This window comes from Kogia breviceps, chromosome 6 (genome assembly GCF_026419965.1).
Source record: "Kogia breviceps isolate mKogBre1 chromosome 6, mKogBre1 haplotype 1, whole genome shotgun sequence".
Taxonomy (NCBI): Eukaryota; Metazoa; Chordata; class Mammalia; order Artiodactyla; family Physeteridae; genus Kogia; species Kogia breviceps.
Window position 1 is genome coordinate 125,097,742 of NC_081315.1, and position 21,659 is coordinate 125,119,400.

Genomic DNA, 21,659 nt, shown 5'->3' on the forward strand with positions numbered 1-21,659 from the left:
AAAACTGTTTTGTCTAAGTTTTTTCAAAGTGCCTTTGAACTAACTGAACACATCATTTGTTTCGATCAAATTTTCTTCTTGGTTGAGCACTCACATTTTTCTCTGTAAAATATTTCTGCATTTAGATACATTTTATACAGTTAGGTTGATTCTTATTGCCATTTGATCACTCTGTGTGTACATTTTTGTTATCTCCCATACCTTTTTTTCTTGATATTAAGTAGAACAAAAAGAAAATGTATATAGAAAAGCATTTTCAAAATACATTATTAGTGTTCTATATATTTTTTTCTTGCCAACAGGCTTGTGGGACAAATGCCTTAAAGAAAAAGGCTTTTGTTTAGGAAACAAATGAATTTTGTTTGTGGCACATTTTTAACATCTTCAGTCACCAGGGTATGAGTATAAACCAGTCTTATTTTCAGAAATATTTCTTTTCTAGGTATATGGATTTCTTCCCAGTCCCATCTAATGTTACCACTGACTTTCTATTTGAGAAGAGTGCCAATTACTTCCACTCAGAGGAAGCGCCCAAAAGAGCAGCTTCTCTGGTCCCCAAAGCCAAGATCATCACCATTCTCATTGACCCATCAGACCGAGCATATTCCTGGTACCAGGTAAGGAAAATACAGACAGAATCCAGCAAGTAGAAGAGTATGGAGAAGGGAGGGTGGTTTTCAGCAATAGCCACCACCTCGGGTTTTAACAGAAGAGACTTGCTAGCTTTATATTTCAGGAAGGTAAATAAATTTTTCTTTGTTTCCATGAAGAAATGTTCCCCTTAAGTTTTTCTTAATTTTGCATTTATTTAATTCATGTATTTAATAAAATGTATTAATACAATGAAGAAATTAAAATAGAGCAAATAAAGTAGTATATACTTGTATGTATTCTGCTTCTATATATCTGCATTTTAAAAGTAAAGTGTTACAACTTAAAATCATTATTTTTCATCTAATATGTATATAATCCTGCTATTATTATCTCAATTTTACAGATAAGGAATATAACTGATTCCCCAAAGCAAAAATCACAGGTCTTTTTTTTTTTCTGTAAAGGGCCAGAGAGTAAATATTTCAGACTTTGCAGGCCATATGGTTACAACTCTGCCATTGTATTGCAAAAGCAGCCATAGACAATATGGAATTTAATGAGCCTAGCTGTGTTCCAATAAAACTTTATTTACAAAAAGAAGCAACAAGCAAACTTTAGTCGTAGATTGATGACCCTGACTCTAAAAGAGCTTAAATAACTGCTGTACTGAAGAAATAACTTAGTAGCAAAACTAAATATAAGAATGAATTCTTCATCCTTAAAAGCCCAGCCAGTGTTCCCCATTCTAAGCCTCTTTCTCATACACTCCAGGGTTGCCGTTACGCTTCTGCCGCTGGTTAGAACCTAGCATAGAAACAATCACTTTGAAATAATTTGACAGACGCTAATAATAAAACTTACACATCAAATACATGTTTACTTTAATAAATATTAAAAATAATAGGAAAAATAACTGCCCCAGTGATATTTTATTAGTCATCAAGTGGAAAAAGTTCAATAAAAAGCAGTCAAAATTAAATATAAGAGCATAACAAAATTAATAGAGTCAGTGTGTTTAGTCTCTAGTATCCTTAGTTATCATTCCTCGGTTTTGTAATTAAAAAACCACTTTCCTGGGGCTTCCCTGGTGGCGCAGTGGTTGAGAGTCCGCCTGCCGATGCAGGGGACACAGGTTCGTGCCCCGGTCCGGGAAGATCCCACATGCCGCGGAGCGGCTGGGCCCGTGAGCCATGACCGCTGAGCCTGCGCGTCCGGAGCCTGTGCTCCGCAACGGGAGAGGCCACAACAGTGAGAGGCCCGCGTACCGCAAAAAAAAAAAAAAAAAAAAAAACCACTTTCCTAATGTTCACGTGTTCATCCATTCATTAAATTATTTTAATGACTACCATATACAAAGTACCGTTCTAAGTATGTTCTACAGGTAAATTAACAAATGTGGATGCTACACTTGAGGCTGCTTTCAGTCTAATTGGAGAAATATGTGTAAATAACCAGTGTATAAATCAGAAAGTGTTAAGTGACAGATAGACTCCTACAGAGTGATAAAGCCCATCTGATAAAGACCAGCAGGAACAACGAGTTAGGTATACTAATTGGCTGCAGCAGAAGAGCCAGAACACTGGAAGAACTATTTGGGCCCTTCCCTAAAGAAGGGAAGGATTTGTAAGGGGAGAAATTTAGGTAAAATTAACATGAAGTGTTTGATAGAAAAGCAGACTAACGGTCCAATTTCCTTGGAAACTATAAAGTTAAGATAAATGTGGAATGTTACATCCCAAAATCACTTACCTGAAACTCTGCACCTGGGTTGGAAATAAGGCTTCTTTGTATTAAAGTGACCCACATGGCTCTGATCCTCCAGGCAAGACCGGGATATTCCATTCTCACTGACTTCAAACATCTAAATTCCTGACAATCTATGATATTAGAGAATAAAGTTTCTCAGCGTGGGCTGTTTTTTAACAAAAGCAGTTTTTCCATGTTCACAAAAGGAAGCACAGATTGTCAGGAAAGGTTTCACGGCTGGGACAGACTGGGGGAAGGTCATGGGATCTTAGACAGGCATATTGATAATGATCTGCATGATAGGGAGTGAGACATCCTGGAAAGCTGGAATCCACAACTCCACAGGAATCAGTCATGCCCAACTCCTACAGCCATCTTTTAAATCAAAAATACAGCAAATTGTAAACTGCCTGATTTGATATTACGCCTTTTACCTTTTCCACTAGGTATCTAGAGAAAAAAATAAATAAGCCTTAATTGACTCAACAAGAAAGAAGAAAATTGGAGCTTGGCAACCACTTAGCCCCTGAAAAATTGAGAATTTGCTGAAAAAGGAGGTTTCAAGGCTGCAAGCTAACAAAACGTCCTAAATATTACAAATAAATCGCTCCACAGTAGGAAAATGCAGGCCTTAATAAAGTCTAGTGGAGTCTGTAGTATAGTAATTTGAATCTCAATCGCAGCAAATTTGCTATTCAACTAGATGTGGTAAACATCCACAAACCCACCACTAAGCCTGAATATTTTTTGGTCAATTTAGGGGAAAGGTGATTTCCTCAAACCCCTGGGCGTGAGCCTGAGCCATTATGAAACACTTTCCTATCTGGATTGCTGCTTTCTGCATTTTCTGTACAATAAGCAATTCTGATTCGTCGCAAAGGTTACCATTAGGTAAAATAATCTTGGCTTTGAGATGCTAGGTAGTATATTATAAAAGCTGTGGGTTTCAGATAATGCACGTCAGAGTTTTCAGTAGTTTCTCCATTTAAATAGCCGATAGGGCTTTTCTAATCTAAAACTGCATTACTAGATGGAGCAAAACTATGTGACAGAACTAGTAGAGTGCTTTGTGCATTGTGGATGTTCACTGGACATAATAAATGGTTTCTTATGGGCTGAAAAGGGGGCGTTAAGGCAACTTTCAAAAGTTTACTTTCAGAATAATATGTATACACTAAGGAAACGACTCGGAAAAATTGGTTAAGGAATCATATCAAGAAGAATTCCACCTTTACCAATTAATTCTCAAATATATACTCTCATCAGTGTCATAACTTTAAACCCTGATGCTCCAAGCAAACATTTTCATCCTTTTTTAATTGCAAAACAAATAACTCTCCAGCAGTGAGACACTCCTTCCTTTAGCTTTGAAACTTGTCACAGAGATTGGTTTTTAATTATTTATGCCTATGATTCAAGTCGGTTTAATTATCCACCTTTTCATCATAGCATCAGCGATCACATGAAGACCCCGCAGCTCTGAAGTTTAGCTTCTACGAAGTGATCTCAGCCGGGCCCCGTGCATCCTCTGAGCTTAGAGCCTTGCAGAAGAGATGTTTGGTCCCAGGGTGGTATGCCAGCCACATCGAGAGATGGCTTATTTATTTCCCTCCCTTTCAGGTACTGAGCAATAAAAATCGACATCATGTTACAATCTCATTAAGTTTACAGCTCTGGTTTGGTTTTCTTTTGCTGGTTCCTCTAGGCTAGCGACTTTGCCTCTAGGCTAGAGGAAATTTTTACTCACTAAAACATTACTAGCCTTTACTCTTTAGTTGTAAATGAGACTCTGGCAAACAGTAATAGGCAGAGGTAGAAAAACTATCTACTCTTCTTTCTAGAAGTATTTCAGGATAATTCTCCCTGCCCTATTTTCTAGTGCATACCCTTCCTGATTGTAAAGAGCATCAGAAGCTTGATACTCCTGATTCTTATTCTGAGAATAAAGCTTGAGAAGCTCTTAACCAAACAAGGCAAATATTGTTTTGCTTAATTAAGTGCCGTTATTTCCCTTTGAACCCCACCTTGCTGCACTTTTCACAAGTCCTATGTTTTCCTTGGCTTCCTTGCTTCTCTCTTTTGCCTAGCATTAAGCCTAGATTACAAAATCAGCCCCTACTGGATTGCATAAAGCAGTCCAGTCACATCAGACACAGTATATGCCTGTGTGTCTACAAACATGCTAGCCATAATGATACCATACATGCAACCATATATGGCTATTGAAATTTTTATTAAAATTATGTAAAATTAAAAATTAAGTTTCTCAATCACGTTAGCCACATTTCAAATGTTCACTAGCCACCAGTTAGACACCACAGCCGTTGAACGTGTCCATCAACAGAGAAAGTTCTAATGAACGAAGCTGGTGGAGACTAAATAGAATTATTGGAGAAGAGGTGTGAGGAAGAGCTGCTTTCCAGGCTTTATGGCCCTTCATCATGGTCTCCTGTCACTGTGTCTTGCTGGGACCACCCCCTTCCCTCACCAGAGTAACAAGCAAATTCTTGCCTTTAGTCTGTTGAGGAGCTTCGGTTTCCTTTCAGGCTTTCTGGGAGTCTTACCTTTTTCTCCAAATGGATTATGAAAATATTTCTTAAAACTTTACAGTGCTACTCCTTTGACTGGAATCATGGAGAATGGCCATGTCCTCTGTCTCACTGTACCTGGTCTGGTCACTTTTCTTCTTTCCTGCAATGCTCCTTCCCACCTTGAATCATGGAATCATTGTTTTATCTGTTTTTAAACTTGGTTTCCATTTGCGATTTTGTAGTCACATTTCTTAAGCTCTCTTGGTACCCTCAAATAGCTTTTTTGTTTTCATAGTGTTTGCAGGACTTCTCGGACTACAAAACGTGAGCACATTTATTTATTTTTTTGCGGGCCTCTCACTGTTGCGGACTCTCCCGCTGCGGAGCACAGGCTCCGGACGGACGCACAGGCTCAGCGGCCATGGCTCATGGGCCCAGCCGCTCCGCGGCATGTGGGATCTTCCCGGACCAGGGCACAAACGCGTGTCCCCTGCATTGCCAGGCGGACTCTCAACCACTGCGCCACCAGGGAAGCCCTCGTGAGCACATTTAATTAGTGTGATTTATTTTTTGTTCCAGGTCATTAATGAGGATGGCCTGGTTAAGTCTTAACAGCAACGCACACAAATCCCCTCAGTCTCTCATTGAATAAATTCAGAGTGCAGAATTTTTAAATTATGCAGTTACATGTCTTTTTTCAATGTGCATTTTTTTTTTTTTATTTCCTTGTTAATTTAGTTGCTAATTATTGACGGGCAACAGCTAAGAACTGATCCTGCTACAGTGATGGATGAAGTACAGAAGTTTCTAGGAGTCTCTCCTCATTATAATTACTCAGAAGCTTTAACGTAAGTTTATATTCTAATTAATTTATTGAAGTTTCAGCAGAGAACTGATATTAAAGAAATTGTAGTTTGGTGATACAGCTGTCAAGTTAGCTGTTCCTTACACACTGATTATTTTCCAGTTGATATTAACCGCTTGAGAAAGAACATTTCAACAGTTTGGCAAAGAAATGTCCAAAATCCTCTATTGATTTCTAACTAGGAAAGATTTCCCCTGGAAGGAAAAGAGAGGAACAAAACAGCTGCAAATCTTAAAAGCAACAACTAACCTTAAAAGAGGCTACTTTAAGTTGGTAAGCACTGAGCTTATTTAACAGACAATAGTGAGACCTCTTGGAAGTATTAAAAAGACTTTTTGAACTAGGTGATTTATGAACTCCTCTCTCTTCTGCGTAATTTTCAAAAAACCAATGTCATACAGCAAGAAATAGCCCAATAGGTGACTGAATAGGCAGAGAGAAAGGTGCCATTATTACTTCTATATGGCGAGCTGCGTCTGACCAGCAGAATAACAGTCGCCACACGCTAGATTCTTCTCGTATCACACTTCATTGGAGTACAGCTTGGTTGAGGAAAGATGGAAGGAAGACGCTGCAGCCTTAACGGCAGCTGCCTATATAAGATTCGGGATACTGTGCAAGTCTCTGATTGGTTCATATCGAAGGCATAATTACACGTCGCCTTCGGACTGGTTACTGCTCTAAAACCTTGTTAGCATATCTCAACGCATGCGCACTGGCTACAGGATGGATGACTCAGCTTTTTCTACCCTGCTTTGCGGCAACGCTTTGCCGCGCCCCACATCTCCCCCTTATTTATTTACTATAGCACAGTGAAGTTTTGCCGGTACACATGCTCACACCATGGTGTGCTCACGGTTCAACGGCAGTTTTCCACTGGCACATCCATGACACCCTCCTGCGTGCAATGCCATCATAGGGCGGCAGGGTGCAAGGGCTGTCGAGACCTAAAACCAGAGCTCCCTATGGAGGTGCAATGGCAGCAAGGCCTCTCCGTGCAAGGGCAGTCATCTGGGATTATTCAGGGCAGAGAGCCAGGCAGCAGGGGAATCACCTTCACCGATAGCCAAAAGCGCCTGAGTGAGCAGAACCTTATCTCGACGCGCTCGGATACGAATTCGACAGACCAACCAGAGACATAGCACAATCCCAAACAGGCAGCAGGCTGCAAACGTAGCTACTCCCACCCACTCTTTGAAAAAGGAGAAAGCAGAGGAGAGCCAAGAGGTAAAGTCCCCGAAAGTAACTGGCTCCAGTTTGGTAGCATTAAGCCGCAATATTTGAATCTTCCGATCACTCTGCTTTTATTGAGTGCATGATCATCCATTGTTGCATCATCCGTGCGACACTCGGCATCCCTTTCGAGTTTCTCTTCCACGCTCCGTGTCAATCTTGACGGCACCCAAATCGGGTCCTGATCCGAAGGTTCACTCCGACGGTTCACTCCGTGTGTCGAGTTCTGAATCGGTCCTCCATGCGAGGTGCAACGATTCCCGGGTTTCGGCACCACTTATGGCGAGCTGCGTCTGACCAGCAGAATAACAGTCGCCACACGCTAGATTCTTCTCGTATCACACTTCATTGGAGTACAGCTTGGTTGAGGAAAGATGGAAGGAAGACGCCGCAGCCTTAACGGCAGCTGCCTATATAAGATTCGGGATACTGTGCAAGTCTCTGATTGGTTCATATCGAAGGCATAATTACACGTCGCCTTCGGACTGGTTACTGCTCTAAAACCTTGTTAGCATATCTCAACGCATGCGCACTGGCTACAGGATGGATGACTCAGCTTTTTCTACCCTGCTTTGCGGCAACGCTTTGCCGCGCCCCACACTTCTACACTTAATTCCATTTTTTGCTGGTCTTTACCCACTGTATGACTGACCCTGTCACCTCTTCTTCAGAGGCCTCATCAGTTACAGCTCTGGTTTGGTTTTCTTTTGCTGGTTCCCACTGATTTTCGTAGATAGTCAACTCCATCAGGGTGGGGGCCAGGGTGAGGCAAGAGAAGCACTAGAATTTAAGGAGGCACTCACTCTCAGGACCCCACAAATACCTGAGAGTGAGTGGCTCCTAAAATTTTTCAGCCTAGGTGCCTCTCTTGCCTCACCTTAATCCTGACTCTGGGGTTCATTTAGCATTTTAAATAAGACCTCCATGTGACTTTGTCCATTTAGAATGGTTGGCAATCAGATGTCTGAAGGTTGTGTTTGTTCCTATTTCACATGCAACTGGAACAAGCAACTGGGAGATCCTGAGCTGGATGAACTGTGGACCTGGCTCTCACTGTAATATATATATTTAATTTTAGGGTCAAGACTGAGCCTTAAAAAAACCGATTAAGACTGCAGTGTGGAATTCTTCCATTGTATCTCTCAGTTTAAAACTCAGTTCTGTAGATCAACTGATTTTCTCTTTTCATTGTACTCCTTATGCTATAGCAGTTTAGAAAGTGAGAGACAAGATTCCTTTACCTTTCACTGTCCCTTACAGAACAAGGTTTGCAGAAAACCATCAAATACTGCATACATCTTGCATAAATCATATGTAGAGACACATGCAAGAGAGACATTTTGATCTAGAGGACAAAGGAGTAGGTGGAACTCGAGAGTTTTGTGCTTCCTTCCTAAGAGTCATTTACTTTGTTGTTACTATTAACTTTTAACCTCTGTGTTTTCTATAGTGTGAATCCTATCAGAGATTTGGAGAGCTTAGTTAAAGTATCAGCACAGACACTAGCCTTAGGTATTTAACTTTCAGCTTGACCTTAAAGAAAGCTGAGTGAATTTAGCTTTAGTTAGAAATTCGAGTCCACTTTCTGCTTTATATCCTTTTAAGTATCTCTTAGAAAAGAAAGTTTTTTATTTTCTAAACAGTTTTCTATTTCAAGTTGGCTTATCTTTGGGTCTTTTTTATAGAGTATGCAGCAAAGTACTGTATTTCAGAAAGAAGTGGAGTATTCTATAAAAACATAATCTCTTTTTCTTATGGAATGGTCCTTGACCTGCATGCTGTGTATCTGTCCCCTTTGCATCCAGCTCAGCAGCAAGCTTTTTATTCACTTCCAAGGGTAAAGGGAGTGTAAACTTAAGAAAAGTAATATCAAAGCAACGTACTGTATAAAAAGGACTATGGGTCACTTTGCACCTGGGATGTATCTGGCTAAAATTACCCCTTGTATGATTCTGTAACCTTATTGGGAGCTCAGTGGGTGAAGTAGCAAGATAATATGTGTGTAGCCTCTGAAACCACAGTTTCTGGTCCAGCAGGGCTGCTTACTCACCCTGCTGATAGATAATGTACTGCCATTCAGTCTCTTTTTATATGTTCTTGTCAATCAGTTGGCCTGACACACCTTGTAAAAACCAGCAGTGTACCTGTTTGTAGAATATTTGGAGCTTCACGTCATTGACTTAGGTCTAAATCCTCCTTCATCCATGCCCTTTGCAATTGCTCTGAATCCTGCCCTCAAAATTTAGTTATTCTTATTAAACTAATTGTACTGGTAAGTTGTTTCTGTGGTTCTTTGGATATGCTGGAGATGACTGGGTGTAGAAAATGTATGCTCACAGGAATGTCATTTATTGCTTCGTATTTCTCCTGCTAATGATAGTGAAGACTACCTCTTCGGTAGTTAAAAAAAAAAAAAAAAATTATTTAAAGCTTTCAAAGAATGTACTGAACTGCAAACAGATATGAATTCTCAACTAACCACATAAATCCAGTTCTTTGCACACAGTAGAATAAATGAATGAAACTAGGTCTATGCAAAGGTTTTACCATACAGTCTTGGCATGAACGAGTACTCCAGTTTAAGAGATCTATAAATTGATTATCTTCAATATTTAAAAGCTCCAATTTCAAAACTATTTTCAAGAAAAATAGCAATAAATTTCCATTGTTAAGAGTGTTATTTATTCTTTTCCACAATCACTACAGAAGTGTTCAAGACTTCCAAATTTCATACAGTCATGGATGGTCTATGATATCTTAAAATGACTTAGTACTGTCATCATGGATTTTAAATGATATATTGAATCCATAAAAATCTGATTTGCTTAGTGAGTGTGGTTATGATCTGAAATAAGCAGTTTAAGCTTTAAAAAATATAAATGGGAACTTTCTCATTCAATTAATAAGTAAATTCACATTTTACAATCTTGTTCAACATTACCTTAATCCCTAAATTATAAAGAACATTGATAATACTAACATTATTTTAGCTTGCATATTATGTTTTTAGTGTTTAAAAGCTGTCTAATCATTTAAGAAAAAGCAGGAAAAATAATGCTCAGCATGGAATTGTGCTAATTTGTATAAACTAAAATGAAAAATGTAAACTTTTAATTTTCCCATGAATATATCCATTCAGAATTATACCAGCCATCAATGATTGTGACAGGAGTCTTCCCACTTACAAGTACTAGTTACATACTAGTGAATACTCAACCTGACATCTTTATTTCTCAGTCAATTAACCTGTTTATTAACATGAACGAAACCACACTGAGTTATATGAATTTTTAATAATAATTTACTATGAAAACTTCAATAAATGGACAATATGGATTTGAAGGCCAGGAGTTGAATGAAGACTGTGCGTTTGTTTTGTTTTGTTCTGTGGATGGGGCTTAACTAAGTCATAAAGAACTGAAGGTGCTTCAGCTGTTTCTAATATTACTTCCCCTGGCAACCAAATTTATATTATCTAGGAATTCTTTCCCTTTTTAGATGAGTTTGAGTAAAATTGTGCCAAATTAAAACTTTTTTTAGTAGCAAAAAACAGTAGCCATAGTAGCTAAAATCTGCTGGTTCTCTAGATTACCTATGAAACAGCTAGAAATGCTAAGAAGTGAAAAAGAAGAAAATAATCTACTCCAATTTCATATAAATTTGTTTTTAAAAGTGCTTATAACATTTCAAAATCAGTATATGTTTATATGTTCTAAGTATTTTATATATATTGCTTCATAACAATACTACGTGATAGACACTATTAGCTCCACTTTTCAGCTACAAAAACTGGGGCACAGAAAAGCTTAGTCACAAGTTACTCAGCAAGTAAGTTGAGGAGGCAGGATTGAAACACAATCATTCCTCTGGAGCCTACACTGCCAATTTATTAAGCTCTTCAAATTGGCACAAGAGGGACTTCCCTGGTGGTCCAGTGGTAAAGAATGCACCTTCCAATGCAGGGGACATGGGTTCAAACCCTCCTGGTCGGGGAACTAAGATCCCACATGCCGCGCACAGGGCAACTAATCCCACTTGCCACAACTACTGAGCTCGCGCTCCTCAGCTAGAGAGGCCGCATGCCGCAAACTACAGAGCCCACGTGCTCTGGAGACGCACACCACAACTAGAGAGAAGCCTGCGCACCACAACGAAGAATCCACGCACCGCAATGTAAGATCCGTCATGTCTCAACAAAGATCCCGCATGCCCGCCATAAAAAAATAATAAATAAATAAAATATATTTTTTAATTGGCACAAGAACCAGAGAAAAACAATATTGTAAATTTTTACTAATGAATAATATAACAAGAGGAAGTATCAATACTTCCTTTAAAAGACTGAAACCTTAAAATGAGCTTTTTAAGTTGTCTCAGACATTATAAAAAGAATCCATTTCTACAGAAATGCAAATCAAAACTGCAATGAGGTACCACCTCACACCAGTCAGAACAGCCATCATCAAAAATCCTACAAACAGGGCTTCCCTGGTGGCGCAGTGGTTGAGAGTCCGCCTGCCAATGCAGGGGACATGGGTTCGAGCCCTGGTCCGGGAGGATCCCACATGCTGCGGAGCAACTAAGCCTGTGAGCCACAACTACTGAGCTTGTGCTCTAGAGCCCATGAGCCACAACTACTAAGGCCCGTGCGCCTAGAGCCCGTGCTCTGCAACGGGAGAGGCCACCGCAGTGAGAGGCCCGCGCACTGCAACGAAGAGTAGCCCCTGCTCACCACAGCTAGAGAAAGCCCACATGCAGCAACAAAGACCCAATGCAGCTAAAAATAAATAAAATAAATAAATTTTTTTTTTTTAAGTCTACAAATAACAAATGCTGGAGAGGGTGTGGAGAAAAGGGAACCCTCCTACACTGTTGGTGGGAATGTAAGTTGGTACAGTTGCTATGGAAAACATTATGGAGGTTCCTCAGAAAACTAAAAATAGAATTACCATATGATCCAGCAATCCCATTCCTGGGCATATATCCGGAGAAAACTATCATTCAAAAAGATACATGCAGCCATTCATAGCAGCACTATTCACAATAGCCAAGATATGGAAACAACCTAAATGTCCACTGACAGATGAATGGATAAAGAAGATGTGGTATAATACATATAACAGAATATTGCTCAGCCATAAAAAATGAAACAATGCCATTTGCAGAAACACGGATGTAACCAGAGATTATCATACTAAGTGAAGTAAGTAAGAAAGAAAAAGACAAATACTATATGATACCACTTATATGTGGAATGAACCTATCAATGAAACAGAAACAGAATCACGGACATAGAGAATAGACTGGTGGTTGCCAAGGGGAAGGGGGGAGGGCAGAGGATGGACTAGGAGTTTGGGGTTAGTAGATGCAAACTATCACATATAGAATGCATGGACAAGAAGGTCCTATTGTATAGCACAGAGAACTATAGTCAATGTCCTGGGATAAACCATAATGGAAAAGAATATTAAAAAGAATGTATATGTAGTTATAAGTGAGTCACTTTGCTGTAGAGCAGAAATTAACACAACATTGTAAATTAACTATACCTCAATTTAAAAATAAATAAATTAAAATGTGATCTATATCAGTACATCCAATGGAATACTATTCAGCTATAAAAAGGAATAAATTTTGAAACATGCTAAAAAATAAATAAAAATAATCCATCTCCAGATACATTGTTACTTTGCATAATAAATGTGTAATCATAGTGATATGCAAATTAAAGCTACATTGAGATACCATTAGAATGGCTATAATCCAAAAGACAATACCAAATGTTGGTAAGAATGTGGAGAAACTGGAAACCTCATATATTGCTGATGGTAATGTATAATATATGACCACTTCAGAAAAGCAGTTTTGCAGTTTCTTAAAAAATTAAACAGAAGTTTACAAATAATCCAATTCCACTCCTAGGAATCTACCCCAAATGAAATGAAAACCTATGTTCACAAAGAATTGTTCACCACAGCATTATTCATAATAGCCAAAAGCTGGAATCAATCTGATAAATGGATTTAAGAAAATTTGGTATATCCACACAATTCAGCATTCGTTCACAGAAATGTTATTTCAATGTAAAGACATTTCAAACATTCTTGCACCTTCTAAGTATAATCTGAATGTTCCCTGGGATTCACCTGCCCAAGGGTAAAGGTGTAACAGTTCTAGCTGTTCCACATCTTTGCCAACACTTGGTATTGGTCTTTTTAAGTTAAGTCATTCTAGTATCTAGTGGTATTTCATTTGTGATTTTAATTTGCATTTTCTTAATGACTAATGATACTGAGCAAATTTGCATTTGTTTATTGGTCATTCATCTATGTTTTTGATAAAGTGTCTATTCCAATCTTTTACTCAATTTTTATTGGTAATGTCATTTTTTTTTCTTTTTTTATTGAGTTCAGTTGTATATTCTGAATATAAGTCCTTCATTAGATTAACATTTTACAAATATTTTTGCCCAACATGTGGCTTCTCTTTTCATTTTCTTAAGTGTTTTAGAAAAGCAAAAGTTTAAATTTTGATGTATTCAAAATTATCATTATTCTTTTATCATTCATCGTAAGAAGTCTTTGCCTAACCCCAAAATTTTCTATGTGTTTTTTCCTATGTTTACTTCCAGAATTCTTATAGTTTATCTCTTAGCTCATTCATGAAATGAGATTTCATTTCAAGTTAATTTTCATATACGGTGTGAGGTCAGTGTTCATATTTTCCATACAGATATCCAATTTTTCCAGTTCAATTTATTTAAAAGACTGTCCTTTCCCATTGAACTACTGTGGCACCTACTTTTGCATATCAGTTGACAGTAGATGTGTTGGTCCGTTTCTAGATTCTGTTTTGTTCATTGACCCATTGGTGCCAATACTACACAGTCTTGATTACTGTGGCATTATAGTAAATCTTGAAACTAAATAGTATAAGATCTCCAACTCTGATCTTCTCTTTCAAATTGTTTTAGCTTGTCTAAAACAAATTATTAGCTTGTATCTCCATATACATTTTATAATCATTTTTTCAATTTCTACCAAAAAAAATGTCCATTGGAGTTTTGGACTCACACTGAATATCTAGATAAATCTGGAGACGATTGATATTTTTAAAATATTTAGTCTTCTGATCTGTGATCATGGTATACCTCTTTTTTGTTTATGTCTTCTGTAATTTCACTTAAAAATTGTAGTTTTCATTGTACAGATCTTGCATACATTTTGTGCTAAATTTATCCCTAGGTATTTCATGTTTTTATGCTAATTTAAATGTTTTAATTTCAATTTCCAGTTGTTCATTGTTTACACTATAGTTTTAAGAAAAAGTTAGAAGCAGCATTCTGTGAAGTAGTATGAATTAAAGACAAAAGGAAAAGGTGGCCCTAATTGATAATTCTTTCTAATGAAGAAAAAATTATAGCAATAGAATCATTGAATAACAAAAGCCATGTGAAAGAATCATCATTGCTGACTGTTACTTTCACTTTTATATTCAAGCATGGAAATTACTATTTATTCATAATGAATGATAATACAGAACATACCCAGAGACCAGTGAAGAGAAAAGGCCCTCTACCTAGGGTCAGGAGGCTTAGACTTGAGTTGTCACCTGCATACTGAAAAAGTATATAGTCCAAGATAAATAAACCTTGACAAGCACTTCCTTCTTTTTCATTTTTTTATTCAACTAACAGTTGGTGAGTGTTCACAAAGAGCCAAACACTGTGCTAAGTGCCATTAAATGGGACAAATGCTATACTCCATATCATTAAGGGGTTATAAGAAAAGTTCAAATGAGAAAGGGTTATATGAAATATTTTGGTAAACTAAAATATAAGTTTAATGTGCTACTATTATTTTTATTACAATTATGCCATGAAAATCTTTTTTATAGGTGTTATTACTTTAATACAGAGCTCATACCAAAATAAGGAAGTGTCTCTGGAAAAAAATTAAATGGATAGAGCTTAGAGACTCCTGAAATTCATCACTCCATGACACACTAAAACCTCTTCTTCTATTAACCTGTAAATGAATGGTACAAGTACTGTGTAAATCTGTAGATATGAAGACTGACTTGTCATTTTTAAAACCTGCTAAGGGAAAGAATGGGCTTGAAATTTATAAAACTTTTTCCTTCCAGATGAAGGAGGTAGGCTTATTAATTTCTATTAATAGGAGACCTTCTGCTGACAGTTTTTCTATTAGAAATCTGGCAAACTCACAAATATGACAGATGGACTGAGAATTCAGAAGTATGCCAAAAGACTTTATGTAAAGTGATGCAGTCAAAAAATATGCCAGTTTCACTGGTTATAGATTAATATCCAAATAATTAAAAATACTTGCTTGAAAAATACTTTTCTGTTTTTTGTATTTTTTATTTTTTTAGGTTTGATTCTCATAAAGGTTTCTGGTGTCAATTACTGGAAGAAGGTAAAACAAAATGCCTTGGAAAGAGCAAAGGAAGAAAATACCCTCCAATGGATCCTGAGGTAAGTACAGAGCTTAAAAATACAAACTAAATAAGCAAAATGATACATAAAAATATATCTATTTTCTTAGAAAAGTGATTAAAATAAAAATTCACCCTTTATAAAAATTAAAAGTGACATTTGGAATAGAATGCATTCAGTTGCTTGTTGTGATTTTTCCAGTGATTATCTTACCTGTCATGCAAGAATAAAAGAAAACAATAGAATTTGCCCATTTTGAATCAGAAAGAAGAAGGCAACATCTCATTCCAAAAAGAATGATACAGTCACAGAAATTTTAGCACTAAAAATGTTAACTGAAACCAAGGCAGGAAATATATCAACTGGAAATTGAAAATAGGCCCAAAAGATTTTATTTTCACTGTCTAAGTCACTCTCCAGTAGTAAGTGTGGCCTGCATAATAATATTAATTATTGTTATACTAAGTTTTGAACTGTTAATACGTTAATAAGATGAAAGAATGAATATATTTCCCAAATGTATAACATACTAGCAGATAATTTAGGCTCTGGAGAATGGAGACACCCAAACTTAGCAGTAGGTATGTAGCGCTTCGTGTTTATTCTGTTCCAAATGGTGACATAGCGATCACTTAAAGCTACAGTTTTCTCACTTTGTAGGCCCTATATATTTACTTTAAAGCTTATTTCACATATATTTAAATTTATTAATATTATTTTGATTTCATAATCAAAAGTTTGGACATAAGAATGCAAGATTTTGTAAAAAAAATTTTTTAACTCAAAAATTAAGACATTATTTGGCATTGTTTTCCCACAGTGTTTAATATATTATGGTAACTAAGAATCCTGCATTGGTCTGAGAATGCTAACATGGTATGAACTTGTCTGGATACTTTTTAATACTTGAAGACTTTAAGGACCTTTTTTCCAACCTGATAGAGACAGAGCCTCTATCAAGCTAAGCTCACTAAGCTCATAATTAAATTCTATCTAAAAGGCATTGTGGAGGTTCTGGTTCTTTTGATAAACAAATTGCATTCTCAGAACTCCAGTTTTCTTTGGTGGGTTATTAAAATATACCTTCAGAGCACTATGAAAACAATCCTTACATATTAATAAATATTCAAGGGCAACTCCCATTGTATTTCAAGACAGTAATATAAAGTATCTCATTTTCATGTATGTCAAAGCTATCTCTATATATACCTATTAAAACTGAAACATTCAAGACACTGTAGAACATCTTTCTTAGTATTTTATTTCACTCCTATCAAACACATACTGAGATATAATATTAAATTTGTGGTAAAGAAAGATAAGAAAAACATAACTTTTCAGGATATCATTATTTCCATATCTCCCAAGAAGGTTATTGCGTAATACATCCCTAAGATATTTCTTCTCAAACACCTCTGATACCAAATGTGTGAGTTTTCCGTACCAAGCAATTCTCCAATTTTCTGTCGACACCAGCTAGGTATCCTGCAGTTTAATCCAGTTCTGACACTAACTATTCAGGCTTAGTGTAGCCCCACAGATTAAGGGCTCAGCCCCACAGAACTGCCCCCTGCAGACTCCAGTAACAAGTAGTGGGTTCCCACGTTACTCACACTTCTGTGCAACTTGGCTGCAAATCAGGGGTTCCCATGACCCCCTCCTCAGGTTTTATAATTTGCTATAATGACTCACACAACCCAGGGAAACACTTTACTTCCTATTATTATAAACAAAGAGGTACTTACTTAGGACAAGGTCCAGAAGGGTCCTGAGTACAGGAGCTTCTCTGTCCCTGTGGAGCCTGGGGTGTACCACCCTCCCAGCACATGGATGCATTTACCAACCCTGAGCTATAGAGGTTTTGTTGCACAAGCATGGTTGATTAAATAATTGTCTGTTGGTGAATAACTCAATCCCCTCCAGGGCTTCCCTTCCCTGGAGGTGGGAGGGTGGGGCTGAAAGTTCCAACCCTCTAATTATATGTTTGGTTCCTCTATAGCAACCAGCCCCCATCTGAAGCTATCTAGGGGCCCATAAGAGTGGAGTCATTAGCAGAAACTCAGATAAGGTTTAAAGGAACTTATTGTAAGTAAGAAAAGACACTCTTTACACCCCTGTCACTCAGGAAATTACAAGGGATTTAGGAGCTCTGTGCCAGGAACCAGAGTCAAAAACCAAATATATATTTCTTATTATATCACAATATCATATACACACTGGATTTATTTGAGGGAGTAGAATAGCTGATTTTGTGCAAATAGTGCCCAGAGAGGAGGCAAGAGTAAAGGCTCCTTCCTGGAGGTAACGGAAACACAAATGTGTACACAGATTCCAACAGGCAGTACTGTCACCACACTGCTTGCTTCTCCTTCTGCTATAGAAGAAACACCAGAACCCTTCCTCACAAGTATCACCAAAACATCACAGGATGCATTTGATCCTGGAAATTAAGAATGCTGTTAGCCTACTTCCACTTTGACTTTATCAAAATATATTGTAGAAAGGGAATAAAAACTGACATTTTTAAATGAACCACTAAGTCTACGACCTCTCCAAATCAAAAGCATTTAATAGATTCTTTAATAATAGGCCAATAAACAACCTGATATTGAATTTATTATACGATTCCTTCTTTTACCATATATTATTATTCCCTCTTATTACATTAATTTCATGAGTTTGCATGAAGTAGACTATGTTGGCATACTTAGCATATATCCTATCTGTGATTTATCTTCTAAAATAGTCCCTTTCTGAATGATGGTCAGATAACAATGTATGTACAATAAATCCTGCATATCACTGAGTTCTGTCCTAGTAACTTTGGGCCTGAATATATTAGACTCTCAACTGGGACATGTTGTACTTTACAAATCTCATATCAGTTATCTTGCCATATGAGGGAGCAGAGCAACAAGAAGAAAGGGTACTTGATTATAGGGACATGATTATAGGGACCAACATACACAAATACTAGGAAACAGGACAAGGGTTTGGCTACAGAGGCAGCACTGATACAGACAGCCAGGTTTGACAATAATGCCAAAAAGACCAAACAGTTGAGGGATAGTTGAGATAATCCTCAGTGTCAGGAGGTACGATCCAAACTCCAAAGGGATGTGTGGTAGATATTGATCCCAGGAGGCTCAATTCTAAAAATAGTTAAGATGTTGGAGAATCCTTTGCCACATGAAAGATATTAGGGAGCAAGCTGGCAGGAGCTGGGCCGCCCTGGGCTGCTGTTGTTCCAGGGCTTCTGTCATAAAGAGGAACAATGCAAAGTAAGACCTTAAGAGAAAACACAGTGGGGAAGTTTGGAGACTCGGCCTCTGAACAAAGGCCTAGGGCTCAGCCCTGGATTCCAGGTCCGGCTGGCAGCAAAGGAGGCACAAAATGATCGGGCCCCCACATGGAGTATCTGGGAATATGATTTGTCTCCACCTCTCTCTGGCCTGGCTGTACCAGCTGGGCCTGTCAGTGGTTTTAGAGCTAATGACCGAGGAAGACCAAAAACAGAAGTGAGACGAAGGTTTGGGTTCTCCCTTGATCACAGTGATGGTTAGAATATAGCACAAATGTCAGTCTGGTTCCAGGGATCATAATGACTACAAAAACCACTGTTACATAGAAATTATCAGTATATAAAACAAGATATTTTTCTATGGCCTTTAAAATGGGGTACCAGATATGACATTTTAAAAGACTAGCACAGGGCTTCGCTGGTGGCGCAGTGGTTGAGAGTCCGCCTGCCGATGCAGGGGACACGGGTTCGTGCCCCGGTCTGGGAAGATCCCACATGCCGCGGAGCGGCTGGGCCCGTGAGCCATGGCCGCTGAGCCTGCGCGTCCGGAGCCTGTGCTCCGCAAAGGGAGAGACCACAACAGTGAGAGGCCCGCCTACCACAAAAAAAAAAAAAAAAAAAAAAAAGACTAGCACAAGGAATTAAATAAAAACTTTTTAAAGATTCAACTCAACTAAAAACGTCAGAATAGGGACTTCCCTGGTGCTCCAGTGGTTAAGACCCCATGGTGGGAAAACTAAGATCCCACATGCCACACCGTGCGGTCCAAAAACAATAATAAAAATAAAAAATAGGGTTTCCCTGGTGGCGCAGTGGTTGAGAGTCCGCCTGCCGATGCAGGGGACGCGGGTTCGTGCCCTGGTCCGGGAAGATCGCACATGCCGCGGAGCGGCTGGGCCCGTGAGCCATGGCCGCTGAGCCTGCGCGCCCGGAGCCTGTGCTCCGCAACGGGAGAGGCCGCAGCAGTGAGAGGCCCGCGTACCACAAAAAAAATAAATAAATAAAAATAAAATAAAATAAAAACCTCAGAATAGTGTAAAGAGGGGAGGTACAGATACAGATTCAGAAAGCCGTCCTTCACAACATCCAACAATGGTCATTTAAACTACATATAAACCCCACTAAACACCATCTTACAATACAGCACTTTCCACTTCTGACAATTTCAATTATTAAACTATTTCTCTTTATTGAAGGGAAATCTACTTCCCTATAAGTCAGGATAGTTTACAAGGCATTCCTTTCCTTCCTTGGGTCAAATAGTACAAATATACCAGGTTATAGGTTTACCTAGTTTACCTACTATATTTTTAAGGTTTACCATAGTACTGTTTTAGCAGTGAATATTTTGTGTATGCCTTAAAAGAGCTCTTGAGAAAATATTACCTTCAAAATCTAAATGTAAATTAATGATGACAAAGGAGTATTTTATTTTATAGATTTACCAACCCAACTCTTATTCCAAAGCCAGGATAGTTTTAATAGAGCATAATATTAGACCCAATCAGTTATTACAGCTATATCTCTAGCAATTCAATCTAGTTATTTGAACATTTAATTCTGCACAAATAAATCCCATGTTTAATATGAAAACCCTTTCCCTAGTGAAAACAGCATATGTGTCTGGAGTGTGTATTTTGAAGAACAGAGTCACTGTGTTTATATTGTGCTAAACAAATAGCCCACATGCTTAATATCAGTTTTAAACCAGTATGGTTCACTTGACACAGATGTAAACATCGTCAAAGTATATGAAGTATGCTTTAAAAAACAAAATGAAATGTCCTTTCATCTCCTCCTCCCATCTCAGAGCAGAGTGTTTTTATCCAGCTACTATCGGGACCACAACGTGGAACTCTCCAAGCTGCTGCACAGACTGGGGCAGCCCCTGCCGTCCTGGCTGAGACAGGAGCTGCAGAAAGTGAGATAGCACTGAGAGAGATCTCGAGAATGCATCTCCGTGGAATGCTCACCTCTCCCAGAGCTTCCAGGGGCTACCAAAAGGCGGTTTATAAACATACCTCTTCAAATGAGAAAAAAAGAACAAAGGCCCTTCCATGTGCTGGCATGTGGATGAGTAGAAACAAACAAACAAACAAAGTATCTGTTACAAGCCTTGAGGCCTATGGCCTTTCTCTTAACATTGGAGCCTGTGGAGTCATTGGAGACTACTGTGCACTCATGTGGAAATCAATAGCAACCAATATAAATATTAAACACAAATGCAGAACTGTCCCATTTTGTAGTAATATTTACACTTTTATATATCAACCAAGATTGGGTCTCTGTAGATTTTTAGGCCGCTGTTTGCCTGTACAATGTTTTCTTATTCTTCGATTCTATAAAGTGTCCTACAAAACAAGAAGCAAACATCACAATGTAGCATAAGACACTAAAGGCCTAACATCCATGAAAAATGCTTGACAAAATGTAAATCCACTGAAGTGTTTAGAAAGAATTATAAATTACAGCTTGTGCTAGATCAAAGAGCGGAAAAGTTATATATGAGCTTTATCTGCATCCAAAAAAAAAAAAAACAGTGCTATAGCAGGAAAAAAAAGTGAGTTTTCATCCACATAGTCTAGTACATTTTTGTAAAAGTTACTAACTTCTCTATCATAATTGTTATTCTGAAAGATACACTGTAAAGCCATTGGATTGGAAATAGAAATACACTGAGTATACCAAAACAGTAAGAAGTAATGGAAAGTGTACTGACTAAATCCTCTAAAAGGAAGAAATTGTAGGGGTTGGAAGATATCTGATTGACAACCTATATCCCTTTTCTGTGAGCTGCAGATCCACTCCGGTAGTCCCCACTGGTTCTACAGAAATGGTTGCATAGAATCTGATGTATGTGTCATCTCCAGAAACAGACTGACTTTTTAATGTAAATAACTTTTTTTTAATGTTCCCAAGAACAAAACCTAT

At 38.0% G+C, this 21,659-nt stretch overlaps 1 protein-coding gene across 8 annotated transcripts in view; it reads left to right on the forward strand.

The window, feature by feature from the left end:
- LOC131758531 (bifunctional heparan sulfate N-deacetylase/N-sulfotransferase 3) overlaps nt 1–21,251 on the forward strand; it is a 162,058-nt gene extending 140,807 nt beyond the window's left edge. For 6 of the 8 annotated variants that reach the window (XM_067036567.1, XM_067036574.1, XM_067036568.1 and 3 more), the window contains 5 exons: nt 443–617; nt 3,790–3,960; nt 5,610–5,719; nt 15,364–15,466; nt 20,539–21,251. In XM_067036567.1, the coding sequence (XP_066892668.1) occupies nt 443–617; nt 3,790–3,960; nt 5,610–5,719; nt 15,364–15,466; nt 20,539–20,658 (679 nt within the window). In that variant the 3' untranslated portion in view covers nt 20,659–21,251. The remainder of the gene's footprint in view (nt 1–442; nt 618–3,789; nt 3,961–5,609; nt 5,720–15,363; nt 15,467–20,538) is intronic. The other 2 variants (XM_067036569.1, XM_067036573.1) reach the window with 1 other exon arrangement.
- The last annotated feature ends 408 nt before the right edge of the window (nt 21,252–21,659 follow it).